A 20591-nucleotide genomic window follows, 5' to 3' on the forward strand; every position below is an offset into this window, starting at 1 on the left:
CAGAGCACCGGAGGCCATTTGAGGCTTTGTGGTTGGTTAGCAGAGCTCAAACACTGAAGTACTTTTCACAGGATCTGGTGTTAGGTGGGTGGAGAAGGTGTAAAAAGCTCAGATGCTCGATGATAATCAGCCTTTGGAAGATGCACTGAATAATAATGTCATATAGCACACCCCACTGATAAAGCAGCCATGGAAGGAGAAGATGATATCAAGAAGGCACTGAGGTAATGTGGTTATCCCAGCTGGACATTTGTCAAAGCTAAGAAGGCACCCAAAGAATGCTCCAGGCCATTCAGGAGACATGGACAACTGCTGCCTTAGCGAAAACCTATAGAGATCCCGTATGTGTCAGGAGTATCGGAATAAGCTGAGACGCATTTTCTCTAAACACTGTGGACTCTGTGGCTTTTAAACCCCACGCTGTGCCAAAAATTGGCCCACCCCAAATATCCGATCACCCAGCACAAACAGAGTAATATAGTGCACGCTGTTAAGTGCCAGGAGGACTGGATGATTTATACATCGGGGAAACCAAACAACCTCTGGCTAAGAGGACGGCACAACACAGAAGAGCTACCTCGTCAGGCCAGGACTCTGCAGTCTATTTACACCTACAGGCCAGTGGACACTCTTTCAATGATGAGGATGTACACATCCTGGACAGGAAGGAATACTGGTTTGAGTGGGGAGTCAAGGGGCCTAAGGGTACATCTTTCACCATCCTAAAATGCTGTGATTGCAGCCATTCCCCAACTCTCTATGAATGGTACTCGTGGCCATTGATCAGTGGTCGTTGATCAATGATCACGACAATGTGCATTTTAATGATCAAGAAACTGACCTTACAGACCATTGTTCAGCCCACTCGTTGTGCAAAGGTAGTTTCTTGCACTGAAAACGCTACGTCAAGATGAACAGAATCAACTTTTTTTGGCAGCGCTTTTTAAGCTCATACCTTTCAGCTTTTTTAGATTCTGTAGCAGACAGCTGAGTCAAAAGACAAGCAGTGTCCATGCAAGAAATCTTTGTTGGATAATTGGAAAATCAGACTTTTCTTTTACAAGTATTCACAAGCAGTGACAGATGGCAGAGACAAAATGTGCTTGCGACAAACAAGAAGATGTCTCTTAAGATATAAATAAATATGATATGGTAGAGTAGGTTCCAGAGGAAGACATGAATAATATATTAACAGAAAAATCCCCAGGGATCGATTGCCTAATCGGCGTTATGAGTTCATGCGAAAAATATAAAGCATAACATGAACCCTGTAGATAACAGGAGATATATTATCGTAAGAAGAGATTTAAAGCTTCTGCTTACACATGAGCAGCAGCCTACCAGTTAACTGTACACAATATGTGTACATAAGATAGTTTTTCCCCAAACTAAAATGAGCATATATAAGAAAAACAGCAATAAAGAGGTCATTTTGAGTCGACTAGTTTTGGGCTCATTATGTCCTAGCATTTCTATTCTCTCTGCCCAGCACACATTTTCAAACCTTTATTTTAACTAGCCATTAATATGCCATCTGATTTCCCCCACCGGTTAAGCAATCACAATTTCACATTCAGACTGTTTTTGCCAAACAAAACAGAACAAAAACAAAGCAAAACAAGATAATCATTTTCAGCTTATGTATTAGAGGTAAAACCAGTGAAATCATAGTTTAAACACGGAGAAAAATCACTGATTAATCAGATTGAGGTTATAGATTTGTTACAAACAAAAACCCTGAACTTGTTATTCATTAACATTTTGGGGAAAAAAGACAAGAAAAAGAATTTAAATTGATTCCCCCCCCATGCTTATAATCCATCCAGTGTTAAGAACATTACAAGACTATGGCATGAACAGCTTATGTGCTTCTGTATTCTTCAGATGTGTGTAGGAGTACACTAACGTGATGTGTTAAATGCACATGTTTCTGTGTGAACATACATGCTGGAAGCAGCTGCGAACACTGGGTTCAATGTTGGAGCCTCCAAAGGCAGCCACCTCGCCCAGCTGTCTTGGGATCTGGATGGCTTCATGAAGCAGCAGTCCAAGCTGCCGCTGGTCGCACGTGTCACCTGCTGATGCCACCTGGCTGAAGAGGTCTGCAGAGAGAGGACAGGGAGGAGCGGTGAGGTAAAAGAGAAGGAATAAGGGAGAAAGTTAGAGCATGTGGGTGATATTTAAAATAAAAATAAGTATAAATAGAAAAGATGTAGAGAAGGAAAGAGTGACAATATAGCAGGGAGTGGGAGGGAAAAGCGTTAGTGTATATGTGGGTGAGAGGGAGGACACAAAAAGAATCAGAGAACAGATGCATTTTGAATCTTTGTGTCTTAGTTTTTTCCACAGCAGGCTTTTTTTCTCTAATCTTTCCCACCCCGTCTCCATCTTTCCATCCCTTCTCACGGAGATTGACAAAGCTCCGTACTGGATATGGATGCCTGCCCAATGACACACTATCTAAGCTACTCTGCATGTTGGCAACATCCCCCCACCCCCCTTAGATGAGGTTACGAAACATCGCTGGGGCACATGCACAAAATGAGCAAAGAAGGCAGAGAGTGTAATCCAGAGAAAAAGAGGAGAGGAAAAAACAGAGGGCATGACAGGTCTTTCTGCTCCGCTTGCCACTGTCTTTGATCTCTCTGTGAAGCCTGGTCCTGATGCCAGCTCCTGCCATGACTGTGTGTGGGTGTTCATGGATTGCACATGCAAAAAAACACACACATCTCTTATGAAATCTTGCTGAAGACCGACATCTCCAGCTGATTCAGTCCAGTACAGATGTACATCTGACATTTGCAACTGTCAAAAATGGGTGTCAAATAACAGGACACCTAGTTAGGTGCGTGTGCAATGCAGTGCAGCTATCTGCAAGGGACTGACAGTCAATGAGACCCTAAAAGAGTAAAGGAGGAAGGACGCAATCAACCATGCTAGATACCCTTCTCAGGCTAATAGAAACTGCCAGTGGAACGAATAGGCTCAGGGATGGAGTCCATGCCATGGGAAGAGAAAAGGAGGCGAAAGAGTAAGAAAGGAAAGAGGATGGAAGCAAGACTAAGTAAGACAGGACAAAAGATAAAGTGGAACTGTTAGATGGATGAACAGTAGCGTGAGCAGTGACAGCAAAGGAAGACAGGGAGCGAGAGAGAGAGATAAAGCAGCAAAAACAAAGAGCAGGAAGCTAGGATGACATTCTCCTCCCAGTGCAGCAAGCCTATATTCACGCTCCCTAATCCTAAAAAATAAGGGAGAATAGAAAATTAAATAAAGAACAAGAGAAACGCGGAGGTGGTCTCTCATCCAATTAGACGACCCGATTTCTAACTCCTCTCCGTCTCGAGTTTGATTAATACTGCTGGGTGTACAGCCATCGTGCAGCAGTATCACTTGAAATCTGAGACAGGCTGGTCTCTTAAGAAAGGGACGCGAGTGAGTTTAGATGCACGTGTACAGAATCAAACGTCACACCAACTCGCTGACACTTACATTTGTATTTCTCCTCCAGGTGTCCCTTGGAGAGAGAGAGCAGGCCAATCTTCATAGACAGTACCCGGACCTTCCCACTGCGACCACTGCAGACAGTGAAAATTAGTTACATTTACTGTTGCTGTGTGTTTCTGAGTATACATTCAATTTAAGTGTAGCGAGATCATTTCAGATTTGAATTACATGCAACAACAGAGACATAAAACCATTATGTGCCAAGACAGGAAAGGATCACGTGCAGGACATTGTGATTTGTTTGTGCTTTTTTCCCCTGAATGCGCACAAACGGTATTTAGAGTGGGGAGATGGTTGGTTTACAGTGTATGAGTGCACACATGATTATGCAGACAGTACTGTATGTTCTGGCGAGAGCAGATTATATTTACATATGAAATCTGCTCCTAAATTAGCACAATGCGTAACACGCCCACTTGCCGACTTATGCATATAACATGATGACAGCATGAGGATGTGCATTGTTGACACGACAGCTTCTTTAATGCAGTCTAATTTTAAACAAGTACATCATTCATGTGCATGCAACAGCATGAAGAAGTAAGCACTGCTACAAATATGTAAGGCAACATGTATCGCAGATGGCATACGTACGTGTCGTAAACATTAAGCAGCCAGTTGAGACACATGTCAACGCAGAGAGGCACGTTAACCAGGTCTTTGTGCTCCTGTTCCAGGCCGTCGTAGATAGAGGTTAGGCAGTTGATGACGTCGGGAACGGTAAGCAGCTGATTGTTATTGGTGAGTTTATGCTGCTCAAAGGTGTTCTGGGCAACGCTGAGGTCCAGCAAGTCCACTGCAGATGAATGGGCGGTCGAGATATAGAAGGAGAGAAATAGCGAGGAGAAGGAGGCGGGAGGAAAATGGAAGAAAGGGACAAAGAAACACAGGACCATTAGTAACCTTTCCAGCTTGCTCACTGAGCTTTCAGCAGCTGCTCTGATTTTTTCAACAAATGTCAAGATATCAGAAAAGGACAAAGAGCTGAAAATGGCACAGGTTACTTATAGAACTTCTAAACTACAGACTTTACTGATATTTTATCAAAATAGTTTCATAAAAAAAATAAGTGCAGGGGTAGGCCAGAATTACAGACAGAAAATAGATGGATCCATTGTGGAGAAATGTGAACTAGAAATAGACAAACGAGGAACAGAGATGAAATGAATCAGACTGAGAGCAGTCTCTCTGGAGTCTTGGCTCTAGAATGACAAAAACAAAAATGTAACCATATTTTTATATAGAATTTCAATTATGCCTCCATCATACTGTCCCCTTCACTTACGCATCTGAAGCGCAAGAGAGACGGCAAAAAGGACGGAAAATCGAACGAAAGAGGATAATTGAATAAAAAAGCCGGCGCATCGAGACGAAGTACCTAAAATATAAATAAATACAAGAGAAGCTGCTGTATTTATAGCGCTTGAGCATGAACTCCCCATCGTAAGAGGCCTTTAACTGTAACAGTGCAGTACTTCTTTTAGAATAAGGAAATATAAAAGCACTCAGAGAGCGTAACGCCTCTCGAAGGACAAGGATTATACTAAAAATCTGATGTTTTATGATGTTTTAATTACACTATGATGACGTCAGCCTGTTTTCATTACAATATACTGATATCAGCAATATGGAAATCTAGTGGAGTATATTAAGCTTTGAGTGTCACTGTGAAGTAGGGCTGCCACAAACGATTATTTTGGTAGTTGACTAGTCACTGATTATTTTCGCGATTAGTCGACTAATCAGATCATGCATCCATTGGACATAAAACATACAGCTTATTGCACCAGCATGCATCTGCTCTTATATAACTATCATTAGCTTACAGCTTTAAGTGTTTAAGGTATGTGCTAACTAAAAATAAAGACAAGATGATAGTTTATTAAATTTTAATGAAATTTGCAGATTGTTTCGGTGAAGTTTAATAAACTCCTTGCTATCTAAAATATAACGGGACACCGGAGTATATTGAGCATCTCACACTTCTGATAATCAGTTGTCTTCTTGAAGTTTATTCAGCTGTGTAAAAGCTATAACTTCTCTCAGCCAAACCGATTTACTCAGGAACAAATAAAATACTAAAAAAGCCAAACAATAACATTTTGAAGTTATCTAAGTGACTTATATATATTTAACCTGAGTAGCGAAAGATGGCAGTGGGTTTGAAAACGATTTGCCAGGAGTCCGGTGTGTCTGTCGCTACCCGATCCGTACCGGAAACCCGATCGGTACCCCGCATGCGCGAAAGGTGTCTACTTCCGGTCGAAGCGTTTTACGATAGTTATGGGTCAGAGTATCGGTTAAGATGTTAAGAATAATAAGTATATCTTAAAATGTTTGCAATAATGAAGCATTTCAGTACAATGTAGACAAAAACGAAAAATAAAAAGATAGTTACGGCTCGGGACTCCCCGATCCTTACTGCGCATGTGCAAAGTCGGACCGTACAAATCGGGTCTACCCGATCCGTACCGCGCATGTGCAGATGTTTTCTTCTTCTTCTGTTTGTTTAATGGCAGTGTACTCCCCAGTGTACGAGGATACTGCCACCTGCTGACCGAGCGAATGAACCCCATTGTAAAATGAATTGGCGTCATTACAAACGTGTGTTAAATTTGATTTAGTGATAGTCGAGTGTGTTTATGCTTGTCTGTGAGGAGAGGATTGACTGAAATAGTGATGATGATGTCCGCTATCACTGTCAATTGTCAGTAAACACTTTATCTGGCTGATGAATCTTCACGTGACACATTGCTAAATCAATATTATTAAGTCTGTAATTAGGCGCCATTCTTCTTATTTTACGGCACTGTTGTTCAATCGGGGAACGCTCTCTGTTGAGGAGAAAAGCATGAATTTGTTTGTATACGGATTATCCATTGTTTAAATGTCCCGGGCAGTCGAAAAGGAGGCAGGGCTGTTGAGAAATGCTAGGAGCTAACTGGGCGCTAACCGTATCATTCAAATATATTGAATGTCGCAATGTTGGCAAAGAGAGGAAGTGACGTAAGATTTGCGCATGCGGGGTACCGATCGGGTTTCCGGTACGGATCGGGTAGTGATCTGTACCGGAAACCCGATCGGTACCCCGCATGCGCGAAAGGTGTCTACTTCCGGTCGTAGCGTTTTACGATAGTTATGGGTCAGAGTATCTGTTAAAATGTTTAGAATAATAAGTATATCTTAAAATGTTTGCAATAATGAAGCATCCTTACTGCGCATGTGCAAAGTCGGACCGTACAAATCGGGTCTACCCGATCCGTACCGCGCATGTGCAGATGTTTTCTTCTTCTTCTGTTGAGAAGGGGCTAATTGGGCGCTAACCGTATCATTCAAATATACTGAATGTCGCAATGTTGGCAAAGAGAGGAAGTGACGTAAGATTTGCGCATGCGGGGTACCGATCGGGTTTCCGGTACAGATCGGGTAGCGACACGGTGGCCCTTTCTCAATTCTCAAGTACGCGAGTACGTACTCGCGTTCTCGGTGAGTACGTACTCGCCGAGAACGCACGGGAGTACGGACTCGCCGAGAACGCGAGCACGGACTCGCGATTTGTACAATTGACTATGTGCACGTTAGCATATGCTACTTCCGGTGCGGAAACTCCTGTGGGGAGCTTTGTTTCCGGTGTCCTATTCGCGCCTGGTTTACGGTCCAAAACAAGTTAAGCAAATGAATGAATCAAGCGGCGATTTACACTTCTATAGATGTCTTGGGCATTTACCCAATATATCTGTAAATAATGTTCATCAACTTGTTGATATTTTTCCCCCGCGCCTCAGGGCAAAAGAGAAAATGGATTCAAATGTTATATTTCTCAGCTGTCCCTCATTTATCACGGGTGTTATGTTCTAAAAATAACCAGTGATAGGTGAAATCAAGTAGCCAATTTTATTTTTTGACGTGCAAAACGTGTCGTGGACATTGTAGACATACAGCACTTCAGAGTCACACTGCTAGCGATCAATGCAGAGATTCTGTATTGTACAGGAGAGACGTCACGGAGGAGATCGTCTGCAGCGATCAGGACGCAGGACAATGTGATGTAAAAAAATAAGCATGCAAACTTGCACGAAAAAATCTCACAGCCAGGTGAAAGGTGAACCGCGTTATTAGCGAGGGACCGCTGTAATTTTTAAGGTAAGTCACAACATACCCTTCGTAAATACTAATGTGTAGAAACCCTTACCAGCAATCATTCATTTTTTGTGTGGCTTTTTTTCACGGTTTGTTAACATGCTGTGTAGGTGTGTACTTGACTAGCTGATATCGACATAATGGGGGAAACACCTGGTTTGACTATTGTTCACCTGTAGTTTGAATGCTGAACATTTGCCTGTTTAAATCATAAGACCAGTCACTATACAGAGATGTGCTTCTGAATGTGGACGATGTGTCTTCTGCATGCAGTAATGCAGTTCTGCTTGTGTTGAGTGATGTAAACAACTGATCGATCTAAACTCTTTAAATGTCATAATTGATCATTAGATTTTTTATGACACAACAGTGGTGAGTGTTCCCACCTTCTGCTCTTTGTGACTTAACGCAATCTTTCCGTTTTCGAGTTTTGGACATGATTTTGGAGTATATCTTTGCAGTAGCGATTGACCGCAAAGTAAAGCTACCGGAAATGTACAACCCCACATCCGGTCTCAAACCAGGAAGTTAGCATTTTCTCGTGCACAGGGTCAATTGGAACACCAGCGTACTTGATGATGTCACAGGTCCGGAGTTTTTACTGCCGTCCCCTCTTAATTTAACTGTGAGTAATATGTTATGAAGCTTAACTTTAATCACAGCCAAATAAACCAAACATTAACATTTAGAAGTGATCTAAGTGACTTATATATCATGTTTAACCTCAGTAGTGAAATCTCTATTAATAAAAATAGTGTACATGCACATACGTGTACATACCTTAATAAAAACAAGCAGGTGAGATGTTAGAACGCTTTTATTTTTATTTTAGTGGACACTCAATACATTAGACAGCTACTGGGGTTTGGGGTTTGTTTAACCTGAGTAGCGAAAAGACCGCGGGGGGGGGGTTGAAAACGATGTGCCGGGAGTCCGCTGTTCTCGCTGGCTGTAATAATCCTCGACCTCGCTGTCTGCTATGGAGCTGGCGGGTCACAGACGTCTCCGAAAACGTCGGAGCTTGTTTGGAAATATATGATATCTTGATAAATCGAGCAGATATTTGAAGTTTACACAACTACATTCTCGCTTGAAAAGAACTTAAAAGTTTATTTTGTGACCCAGAAAGAGTAATATTTAAAAGTTTTTAGTCCCGCTCGTCCGCGTTTGAGTTTTGAACGAAATGCATTCTGGGATATTTAGCTGTACCAAGTCCACACAAGTCACCACCGATGCATGCTCGATAAAACGGGCAGAGCGAGAACACATCCGGGACTTTTTCGCGTTCTCGGCTTGATGCGTACTTCGAATTGGAACAGTACTTGGTCTCCGACTGATGACGTAACACGAGTACACGAGAACGCAAGTACGCACAAGTACGCATATTGAGAAAGGCCCGGTGTTCTCAGCGGCTCTAGTGAGCCTTGACCCCAGCTAGCTATCGAGCTAGTGGGTAACAGATGTCTCCGAAAACGTCGGAGCGCTTTTGAAAATATGTGGTGTCTTGATAAACTGAGCAGATATTTGAGTTTTATACAGTTACATTCTCGCCTGAAAATATGTTAATTTGTGACCCAGAAAGAATAATAAGAGTAATATTAAAACTAACTAGCTGCCGCCATTGTTGTAAACTGAGCTGGGCTGCGCTATGAATTCTGGGACACAGCTTCTTCTTCTTCGGGGTTTAACGGCAGCTGGCATCCTTGTACATGCAGTGCTGCCATCTTCTGTTTCAGTCCGGTATTACACTCTTAAATCCTACTACTTATTCCTGCATCTTTTGTGATCTTACAAAGCTTCAAAGGAAGCGTCGACTATTAAATCAGTCGTCGACGATTTTGATAGTCGACGTAATCGTGACTAGTCGACTAATCGTGGCTGTGAAGTCATACTGTTGTATTGAGTTTTTTTTTTTAAAAAAAGCTCAGACTAAGAAACATGTAACATATAACATTATAAAACAAAATGCTTCCAGAGTAACGATATTGTCTCCATTTTCAAGAAAGCAACAGCCGGTTTGGTCCTTTAAATCTGTTAAATATCTGACATTAAGCAATGACACATCCCACTAATGAGTTAATAAGATAATCAAAACTGCGCTAATATCCTGCTCTTTAATATGACACTGGATCGAGCAGCTGGCTGTCTCTGCCCGAAGTAAAAAATCTGCCGACCAGCACCTTTTAAGCTCACTAATTAACAAATTATATCTCATTTGTTTTTGTCAGCAAAAAAAAAGTAGATAAGCAGTTTTCTCTAAATGTTACAGCATCTCCTTCTTTGTTTTCTACAGCACATGTACTGCTCAATAAATACATGACAAGAGTCAGGATCTAGTTACATAGTACAAGAATATATTAATAGGTGAGGATGAAGCTCAAATACCAACAGGATTTTTAATTAGTGCTTTGCTTAGATCCACTGGCAGGTCAACCAACCAGGAAGTAAAATGCAGACAGTGGGATAATTACCACAGAAAGAATCATTAACATTTAAAAATCTACCGTACTTTATGGTCACTGCTTCTTGTTTCAGATTTATCAAAACATTTCAATACATGGGCGGTTCAAATCTATTTCACAGGTATACAGGAACATAAACCACAGTTGTAAACTCCTCTCTCTCTGCATTACTCTTCTGACCTTTAATGAATTTTCTATAAATACTTAAAAACCTCCACACTGCACATCTCTCTCACCCTCCTGCCCTCAAAGACAGCACTAATTACTGGAGTAATCCACAGAGTGGACGCAGCAGGGCAGCTATGCTATCAGAAAGCAAAACTTTACTTCTCTGCAGCTTTGTCATTACACACTCTGGTATGGAGCTGAAAGGCTGTGGCACATTAGTGGATGCCACGCAAGCTCATTTGTGCTTCTCCACCCCCCTGGCACAGACTTAACCCAATTAGCCGTTTTATAGTATCCCCGTCACGTGTGTGTCAAATTCTCTCTCTCACACACACGATCACAAACAGTCAGACACATGGATCTCCAAGCAAAGATTCCACATGAATCCAGGCTAATAACTAATAACTACTGATCCTTCTGTGCCTCCATGTGCATGTGTGTGTGTGTGCATGTCAGTGTGTGTTTGTATACTGTGACTGTTCCAGTCTAATGAATGAAATTGAATCGCAGTGCCCCAAGTCGAACTCACTTAGGCTAATGCATTATCGTCACAATCACACGCGCACACAGAAGCAATATGAGATAGCAAACTAAAACGCCTGAATCATTCAAACTCATTAACAACCAACACACACAATAACACACTTTGATATACCCTGCTGGACATGCTGCACATGCACACAACCGTCTGAGGTAACGGTACGGTTTTGATGTGTGGTATTTGTTACACTCGTACACACTCCAAACTTCCTACAAACAGCAGGATGTAAATAAACAGTGTAGGCTCACAGTGTGAGGTGCACTAATAATGTCAACAGCTGGATAATGGTTAACATTTGTCACCATTATTACGTTGAGCTGAGCCCAAGTAGCTGCTGCCATGCTGGTTGAAACCCCACATGGAGGAGTCTACATGCACCTGTGATGTGTGTGTATTTGTGTATATATTATAAATATATATATATATATATATATATATATATATATATATATATATATATATATATATATATGGTGTTTATAGCCACCTGAGACTCTAAGTAATGGCAACTTCCTATCGAAGATTACATTATAAACATCACTTTCTCATTCTGAGAATGTATTTAGTTATTTATTTTAAAAAAAGCTCCACCTGTGCTCACCAAATGAGGCTTAACACAAGCACCAGCTGTGACTCTGTATGCAAAGAATCATGCACATACGCGCACACAAATTCATGCAGAGTGGGTAATTTTAAAGCCAAAAATATGCTTGGCTCCTATGCTGTTCTGGCACAGCATCTAGCAAAGCTTCAAATCATTACTGCATCCCCTTGTTGAGCCCAAACATCAAAAGAAGCAGACCGCGGCTGTAGGTATTAAGGTGTCTGTGGGTGTGTGTGCGCGCGCGTGTGTTCATCTTACTTACAGCACAGTGCTTTCTGTAGTCTGCGAATCTTCATGGCTGTTCGGTATGCTGAGAATCTCACATTGTTCAAGTCCGCTACGGGCAGGAAAGGAGACAGAGAGATAAAAGGTAAATGGACAAAAAGGAAAACAGAGGCAGAAAATTGGAAAACAAAATGCAGCAGAAATCTGCCTTCTGGGCAACACAAGCAACCTCTGTATTCAGTGAAATCTGACTTCTGTTAGTTATTGTCTGTGGAGACGGCTGAGGCGAGAGGGTGCTAATATGGACTGTGTAATTAGGTTAGTGAGTTCTATCTCAGTGGAGTCTGGTGCTATTTGTTGAGCTCCTGGCCTACAGAATACACTCCCAAAGTTTCACAGGTTATTACTTATCTGGCAGCTCATTAAAAAAATACCACAGTCATACGGGTGATCCTGAAGGGACACAGGCACGCATATGGATATTATCAGGGAGGGGGAGAGAGGGAAAAGATCACCGTGTCAGCTTCATGAAGTCAAATCTAAAGAGTAAATGAACCAGACAAGTGAGAATGGGTCTACAGCACTGTGCTGATCCCTGATCAGAAACAAGAGGTCTGCTTCAAAGAGCCACATCACTTGTTTAAAAGGTGATCTTGTTCATGCAGATATTGCTGTGCAGAAGTTGAGATCACAGTGATGATGCTTCAGCCCACAACCTGATTGTGCGTGAAAGCTGCAGAGCCTTTAAACCTTTCTGCAGCTACTTTGCAGTCATGTGAGGGTTTACTTTGCCTCCCGGTCCAGCAGATGTACATTTCAGTCTTAAAGTATTCTTCTTCTTCACCTTTACTTTGCTATCTTTTTATAGCCTTCCGCTGCTTTGTAGGCATGCATCGGCTTTATTTGAGATTCTCAATCAGTTTCTTAGAGATGCCAGAGTTGGACGAAGTCAGGGAATGTATCAGCTATGATACGTCCCGATCAGCTGACACCTAATGACAATTTTACCTGACTTACAAATCACATTCAGTAAATTAACACTTAATTCATACTTTTTAAGTAAACTTTAGTTCACAAAAACAAAACCAGCCTTGTGTTAGCGTGGTTAACAAGTGCTGGGTTTGACTCATTGGACATTTCTGTGTGGCATCTGCATGTTCTCCCTGTGCTGGTGTGCATTTTCTGTGTACTCCGGCTTCCTCTCACAGTACAAAGATATGGTAAATTGCCCATAGTTGTGAATATGAGTCTGTCTCTGTGTGAGCTGTCGACCTGTCCATGGGGTACCCCATCTTTAGCCCCGTGACAGGACTAAAGACCAGAAAAACAGTTTTTGGACCCTAGCATCATACAGACAAATTGCATTATGTGAAGCACAGAGCAATGACAGATTACATTTGAAATATTCAACAGCAGCATCTCTTTTCAGGATCAGCAACCTCAGTACTTTGGATAATATGAAGTACAGACTGTGAAAAGTTCGCATTGGAACAAGTTTCCACCAAAGAAATGCTGAGGGGAAAAAAACAGCTGACAGTGAATTCTGTGGATTATCCTGCGTGACAGTCTTTTTTTTTTATAGAAATGTTTTTAAATTGAATTTTTAATATCTCCATTGTACATTTCTCCGGCAGTATCTTATTACCTGGGCAAAGAAACCCCAGCTAAATAACACTATATAAAGTTGGAAATAAGTTTATTCTTAGCAATTTTCTGAAGCGACATTTATTTTGAAAAATAAGTCGGGAGCCTAAGTCCTCATACATAATACTATGTTCAATACCTAGTGATTGGTAGAGTTCTGTCATCTTTGGATGGTCCCAGCAGGTCGTTTGTGTCTGATGACTAAAAATGGAAACACAGAAGAGAAAACTTAAGAGTGCAAAATACACAAAATCATGAGCTGACACATAAACAGAACAACTGCTGATGTCTAAACACACACACACACACACACACACACACACACACACTCATAAATACTTTCTACACTTTCAAGGCTTATCACAAAAAAACAAGATAGAAAAAAAACATTGAATAAGAAAGGTATGCAAAAATCATACAGAGAAACTGAGCAAAAGGATAAACAAGTGGAAATACACAGAAGCTAACATTACTTTTATCATCATCACTGGAACAGTACAGACACTGTGGACGCTTATATTGGCATCTCTTTTGTTATCACCCCTGAAATGGAGACAGAGGCTACGAATACATCATAAATCACAGAACTCTGAAGGAAACAACACAGACACACACACACACCTTTCCTTTCAAATACCATAATAAACATGAGGGGACCAAGTCTAAACCTTCTGTTTACATTTCTGCTTCAGGTAGAAGCCACAGCATGCACGCACACAAACACACACCTAACAGAAACACACACACACCTAACACAAACACACACACACACACACACCTAACACAAATCAAAGCAGTCAGAAAACCAACAGTAGGAGAAGGAAAAAAAACCAAAACACATTTAAAAAGAATGCTCAAACATAGCTGTTTCGCCTGCCAATCACTTCTTTTATTTATTATTCTGGCCATGATGTGGCCTTACGTGTGTGTGTGTCTGTGTGTGTGTGTGTGTGTGTGCACACGCCTGCATAATATTTCAAGGAGGCACCTGGCTGTCAGAAGCCACACTCAGATCTGCGTGGGATGTTTGAGGAGTTTTCTGGAAGATGTTTTTAAAAAAAAATAAAAGTCTGCTTCAGAATGCAGAAGCTCCCCTGTGGATTCTGCGATGGCTCGCTCTCTGCTGACAGTCGGCAGGGAGTAAAGCCGAGTGCTGACAGAGAAGCGCAGCGGCGAAGTGGATGGCATAAGCCCTCCTCGTGCGCAGATGTTCATCGCTATTCAGTGGCTACGCAGACTGGTGACCCTTTTCACACCTGAGCAGGCATATTTAACGCTGGGACATTCCTGCACTAAGGACCTGCGAAACATTTGCCTAAATTGTCAAAGGCTGGCATGGGATTCGCTGATATTTGCTCCACACAAACGAACACGAGGAGAAAGAGCACAATCTCTATGCAGACCACATTCGCAAGCAGCTATCACCAATAAAACGTTTTTTTACACCGACGTGTCGAATGGTACATGGCAGACAAGACAGAACTAGTACACTGATAGGATACACATGAACTCACAAAACATCAAAAATCAGACTTCTGTACACACACACACACACACGGCAGCCAGTATTTCCATCACCAGAGAGATTAGACAGCTTGTGCTCATATCCACAGCTCATGAATGCCATGATGGGGACAACTGAATTGTCAAATTTAACTGTCTTCACTTCTTTCCCCTCAACATATTCCCTTTGCAATGTCAATCCTTTTGTTGTCCTGTAGGAAGGCAGGGGGGGAAAAAAGAAAGCTAAGTGAAGTGATGGCACACTTATGACAAAGCTGTTACAGTTTAGATGGCGCAGTGTGAAACATTCATCCACAGTAAAATTCAGGGTAAGGTTGGCCTTATACAAACAAATCACGCTTGACGGCTTGATTCAGTAAACACACATTAGAACTAAACCTTTACAACGTTTTACCATGGATGGCTAACTTTGCTAAAGAGCAAAAAATCTGTGTCTATTTCACACTGGCTGGACTTTTGTGTTGACGATTATCCCCAGAGATGATCACTGTGTCTCAGCTGTTTTTACCTGACTGGAAACAGCAGCTTTCAGTGGAAAAGCTGAAAGGTGGTGCATCAGCCTGGGAGCATGCTTGTTATTTTTGTTTGCTCCTTTTTTTCCACTGTATTGTGCACTGTAAATTTATCCCACAGGGTCAAAACATCTACTATAACATCCTGAGTTTTCGTGCCCCAAACTTTGGTGCATGCCCAAGTTTTTTTATTCACTTCCCTAAAATTCAATCCAAGTTTAATGGTCATGATCCAGAAAACCTTGAAAGGTAAACCGACAAAATTTAGGAGTGGACTTGAGCCTAGATGGACAACTGGAGACCAGACGGCCGAGTAGTCATGCCCATTATGCTTCTTTGAACTCTGCTGCTTTGGCTCATACGTGTTTAGCGCATTGTAATGTAAATTCAGACCCTCCTTTTTCAGGAATATTGTTTAGCTCACACTGTAGTCAACAAATAGAAGCATTCTTGAATGTTTCACTGACTGGGCATATCAGTGATCACGGGATGTCGTTGACTTGTAAGTCCTAAGCCTGTCCTCAGCATTGTTGTTCATTCTGGCTTTTATCACTGATCCCTGTTTAGTGTCGCCAGCAGCAGATGCAAACACAGCACAGCTGTCACTCCCTCTCTTCCTACGCTCCAAATCCTATTTATCTCCATGCTGTTGTCTGAGCGAAAATCTTTTATTACCTTATGAAATTAAGCCAGGTTATGAGTCAATAAATTAACTAAGCTACTTTTAATTGTTTAATTGGTGATTTTACGATGGATAAGTGTCCTTTACTAACTTTCAAGAAGCATTTGAATGCACCACAAAGTTCAAAAACACTCCAAAAGCACACCATGATGCAAGGCTGCCAATTTCAATCGAGTTGAGCGTCTGAAGTTATTTCATTCCAATATCTCGAGCTTTTCAAACTCAAGAATTAGCGTGATAGATATTGAAAACATTCCTCGACATTGATTTCCACAGTGGAAAATGACTTCTCATATGCATCAAATTAAAAGGAAATTCAATTAGAAACAAGGCAATTAAAGCGGCCACTGATGACACGTAGTGGTTTTGCCGATTCGTCAGGCAGCGGATAACTGCGAGACAGGAGTTCTGGAGATGAATCCTCTTGGGTCTTGTTTAATGCATGTGACATTTTCCCCTCATAAAAGTCATTAAATGACATCTCAGAATAACCATCTACAAGTCGAACGGCGTCACAGAAAGGGGATGCAGCAGCAGGCACAAAGAAAAGGATGATATTTACGTATCCACAAGGGTACTGTGAGGGGAAAATAACCTTTTACAAGATGTTTTAATGAGATTTCTGTCTCACCAAGTCAGCAAAATAGGCAGCTGAAGTTATATGACATAAATGATACGATCTGACCCTCTTAGATTAACTGATCATAATAATAATAGCAGTTTAGCTTATCAAGCTTGTGTAGCTTTACAATTTCCAGCTACTTAGAGTCTCATTGAAGGTTAAAGTGGTTCTGCTAATTACTACGTCTTCATTGGTGCTTCTTAAAAATAAATTATAACCACAACAACCTCCTACTCTTTCCCTCTACCCTAGAAGTAACCTAGAAGTTTCATATTTCCTGAGGGAAAAGCCAAAATCCTTCTTGGATAGATCTACAATCACAGCACGGCCGGAGACGATTCCCTAAAAACTAAAAACGGCAACAGTGTGGCCAAACACGTCTGCAGTCGCTTTGCTGGTGGGTGGTGGGAATTTGTCACTGTCACACGCTCAGAGACTTTCATGAATAATCATGAGCGTGCACTTGAATGATTAGTAGCATATCTGGATATCCAAAGAGACAGAATTAGGGAAATATCTGAGTAAGCACGAGGAAGATTTCAGGAACTATTTTTTTTTCCCCCCACTGACAGCAGCCTGCCAGGCTTATCACCAAGTGTCTGTGACAGGTGATAAGTGCCTGCATTCACCACCTGACATCTTCTGTCTCTTACCGCTCCACCTCCACCCTCCCTTAAAAAGCCACCCCCATCTTTCCTATAATAGCATCCCCCTTTTTGGGGCTTTTGAGTTATGGTTCAAATAGTTTAGGATTCCTATTAAAACTTCCTAAACTAGACATCCTGAGGAGCACACTGTCACAGTGAGCAGAGTGGCTGGTTCTTTTTGGGTTTTTTTTTTTTTTTTTTGGGGGGGGGGTTATTGCTAGGCTCAACCCCACCATAACCGTTTGGCACCATTTCACAGTGCCAAATGTCTCCTAACACAAACACAGACAGACAGCACAGCCAAAGATTTCTTCGAATGTCGAGAGGGTGCCAGTGGTGAAATGGGAAAGCATATGAGGTTGCCAGCATGATGCAATAAATACACCGGACTTATGTGAAGCCATTTCAGTTTCCCCACAAAATGTCACTGGAACTGCTCGCTACAGGGGGTGGACAAAGACAGTTTTAATCAGAGGCCCTTTGTCAGCCCGGAGAAAAGAGGCAGAGTATGAAAGGAGATGGAAGACGAGATGGGGAGGGGTTTGGGGAAATGAATGTTTCAGAGAGAGACACTGATGTCCCAAGGATGTCAAGGCACAAAAAGCGACCTGTGATTAGTCCTGGAGATGGATTTAGACTTGAATTTAAACAACAAATTAGGTGGAATTTTATAACTGCCTCCGAGGCCGAATGTGTGGATGTGAGAGAGGAGGATACTGCTGTAGACTAGCTTCAATTTGAAATAGAAAAAATAGATATCACTGCTTGTGTCTCTAAATACATTTCTGTGTACAGTTTTCTGTGAATACCCCTGTGTTTTGTTTGTGTGTTTGTATGAGTGGGTGGACGGAGGTTCATTGGCTGGCCACATCTGTGATCACAGGCTGTTGTTGACTCTAAAGTTATAAATCCTGTCCTCCAAGTCACTGGCTTTCACATCTGAACCCTTTCTAGTGCCAAGATGCAGGCCCAAACCCAAAGCAGGTGTCCCTCCCCTCTCTCTATATATAAATCCCATGTTTGTCTTCGTCTACACATTACCTAGCTCTTTAAAGGGGACCTATCATATAAAACAAAGATTTTTTTCAGACGCCCTTACTGTTGACACCCAAATTAAGAGGGTAAGAAGCAGCCAGGTGCTGCTAATCAAATGCTAATCAAGTGCACCTCAGCACCTCATCACCAGTAAGTGTGAGCACCTCTATAAAAGCAGAAGCTTTGGCAGTTTACTGTTCTGGAGAAAGTGGGTGTGTGAATACAATGCCAGACTTCCCAGGTATGGACATCCCAGCAAATTCACTCCAAGATCAGACCATGAAATGCCCAAAGAGCTACATCTCAGACTCTACAGGCCTCAATCGGCAGCTTAAATGTTAAAAATGTTAAAGTTCATGAGAGTACAAGGAGAAAAGAACTTAACAAGCATGGATTGTTTGGAGATAAAGAGAGAAATCCTCTCTGAAAAACAAAAAACAAAGCACAAGACTTCTGGAACAATGCCCTTTGACTATAATGCGTTTGGCAAACGGCATATCAGCTCTAACTGTTAAGCACGGTGGCGGAGGGGTGATGATTTGAGCTTGTTTGGCAGCCACAGGGAACCTCACAGCCATAAACTCCTCTGTGTAACAAATATGAGGCTGACAACTAAATAGTGACTGAAATGCTGTGGTGGGACCTCAAGAGAGCGGTGCATAAACAAATACCTACAAACCTCAACGAAGTGAAGCCACGTTGTAAAAAAGATTGGTTCAAAATGTCTCCACAATAGTGTCAGAGACTGAAAGTCAGGCAGAAAACAGTGTTGTCTTGTTATTCCATCTAAAAATGGCTTTACATGCCACTTCCTCTAAAAACACAAGGCTTTTAGACACCATTCACAAGGCTGTACATAAACATTGTCTTATTAACATGATTTAACACTTAAGCCTCTTGATACTGTCCAGCAAAAAAGATTATTATGAAATTTTGTTTTTCTTCGTTACTGCCTATATGCACATAAACGCATCACCAAATAAACAACAACAAGACAGATTTTCTACATAAAAATAAAAACTATCCAAGCTGAGATTGTGACCACACTTAATAATATAGAATCTTTTGGAAAATGAATTCATCAAACTTTTTTTGAAGACATTTAACTCGTTACCGAAACATGACTGTATCTTTAAATCTTCATAGCTGTAGCTTTTATTGTGGACTGTTCTGTGGACAGTGTACAAGTGGGGTTTTTCCCTTGGGTAAATGGCCATTTGACAATTTTAACTGAGCTAGTGACATTTCCACTCAGGGCACAGGATGATTTAGGAGGGCAACCTGAAAAAAAAGCTACCACTTTATCGTCCTAAAAATAAATACAGGCAGTAACAGCGTTATAAAAGAAACCAGAGAGCAGCAGAACTGATAAATGATAGCTGAAATAGAGTTTTCTAACCGCTAGACAAAAATAAGTGTGAATCTGGTTAAGGCAGCAATTTAGTGACGTACAGTTAGATGTTTTTTGGATAATGAGGTCCTTTATGCTTTCAAAACTGACATCTCCTAAGCAGTAGAAAAGCTCTCCTGGACACCATTTCTGCCCGTTTAAGCAAAAACCTGCAGTTTGGAGTGATTTGGCAAAAAATTTGAATGGGAAGCGAGATGTCAAGCTAAAGTCATTACAGTCCTGGATTCAGCCAGATATTATCTATTCAAAAGGAAGTGCTACTGTTGAACTGAATGTGAAATGTGCAGGTGAAACAGCCTGAATGGTAATTTACAGACAAAAACCAATCACGAGAGAAAGAAGTTCTTAATTGGACGACAAAGAAAATTCACAGAAAATACAAAGGAAAAACAAATAGCTACTAAGATCCAAGACCAGGCGGTGTTTACACAACACAAGAGGTCACAGCTCTGACGCACAAAAGAAAAAACTGAAAAGATCAGATAATAATGAGCCATTTCACAATCAGCTCTCAGCATTTTCAAAATGCAGATCAAAAAAAATAGTATCTATTCCGTCTGCACCATACTGCCCGCATCTGAATCTACCTTGAGATGAATAAAGGTGTCATAAATGTGCAAACTTCAACTTTTCTACCAAATCTGTTACTTAAAGGCAGAAAAGATCGTATGACAGTAAAGACTGTTTTCACACGTGAAACGAACACAATGTCAGGAGATTCAGATCAGGACATTAAATAAATGTAAATGGTAAATAAACCGGTTCTATATGGAGCTTTTCGATTCCACGTGAGCGCTCAAAACACTCAGGAGGTAGGAGACGGTCAAAAGTAGCAGTTGCTCCTGATCACTTGAGTGTGAATGCATA

At 41.4% G+C, this 20591-nt stretch overlaps 1 protein-coding gene across 6 annotated transcripts in view; it reads right to left on the reverse strand.

The window, feature by feature from the left end:
* Window positions 1-20591, reverse strand: part of utrn (utrophin) — a 201181-nt gene that overhangs the window by 39904 nt on the left and 140686 nt on the right. For all 6 annotated transcript variants that reach the window (XM_085133820.1, XM_085133817.1, XM_085133818.1 and 3 more), the window contains 5 exons: window positions 13431-13492; window positions 11685-11759; window positions 4102-4303; window positions 3493-3578; window positions 1945-2102 (listed from right to left, as the gene is read on the reverse strand). In XM_085133820.1, the coding sequence (XP_084989946.1) occupies window positions 1945-2102; window positions 3493-3578; window positions 4102-4303; window positions 11685-11759; window positions 13431-13492 (583 nt within the window). The remainder of the gene's footprint in view (window positions 1-1944; window positions 2103-3492; window positions 3579-4101; window positions 4304-11684; window positions 11760-13430; window positions 13493-20591) is intronic.

Source organism: Neolamprologus multifasciatus, chromosome 15 (genome assembly GCF_963576455.1).
Source record: "Neolamprologus multifasciatus chromosome 15, fNeoMul1.2, whole genome shotgun sequence".
Taxonomy (NCBI): Eukaryota; Metazoa; Chordata; class Actinopteri; order Cichliformes; family Cichlidae; genus Neolamprologus; species Neolamprologus multifasciatus.